Below are 314 nucleotides of genomic sequence, written 5' to 3'. Positions count from 1 at the left end.
GGCTGCCCACCGTGCTCGCCCCAGGGTGTCCGGGACAGGGTGAGCCGGGTCCTGGGACGCTCCAAGCCACCCCTGAAGAAGCCCTCGGGCAGCATTGCCACGCTGGGACTGGAGGAGCTCAAGGACCAGGTACACCCATGGGGCTGGGCTGCCCAGGGGTCTGCAAGAACAGGGCCTGGGCAGCATCTGCCCTCAGCCCAGAGGGAAGGGATGTTGTCCCAAGAGCAAGGGACAGTGCTGCTACATGTTTGGTACCCTCAGGCTGCAGAGCCGGGGCAGCCCCAGGGTGGCAGGGAGCTGAGTACCCCTGGGGG

General features: G+C 67.2%; 1 protein-coding gene across 1 annotated transcript in view; it reads left to right on the top strand.

Moving 5' to 3' along the window:
- The window catches only part of LOC104412701 (acid-sensing ion channel 4-like), a gene marked incomplete at both ends in the record, with an annotated part of 3599 nt that extends 3470 nt beyond the window's left edge, over positions 1–129 (top strand). The window contains 1 exon segment of the mRNA XM_010023495.1: positions 25–129. Within this exon segment, the coding sequence (XP_010021797.1) occupies positions 25–129 (105 nt within the window).
- Between the last annotated feature and the right edge of the window lie 185 nt (positions 130–314).

The sequence above is a fragment of the Nestor notabilis genome, unplaced genomic scaffold (assembly GCF_000696875.1).
Source record: "Nestor notabilis isolate BGI_N333 unplaced genomic scaffold, ASM69687v1 scaffold18330, whole genome shotgun sequence".
Classification (NCBI taxonomy): domain Eukaryota; kingdom Metazoa; phylum Chordata; class Aves; order Psittaciformes; family Psittacidae; genus Nestor; species Nestor notabilis.
The sequence above is the reverse complement of the archived record's forward strand: the minus strand, read 5'-3'. Positions and strand labels throughout refer to the sequence as shown.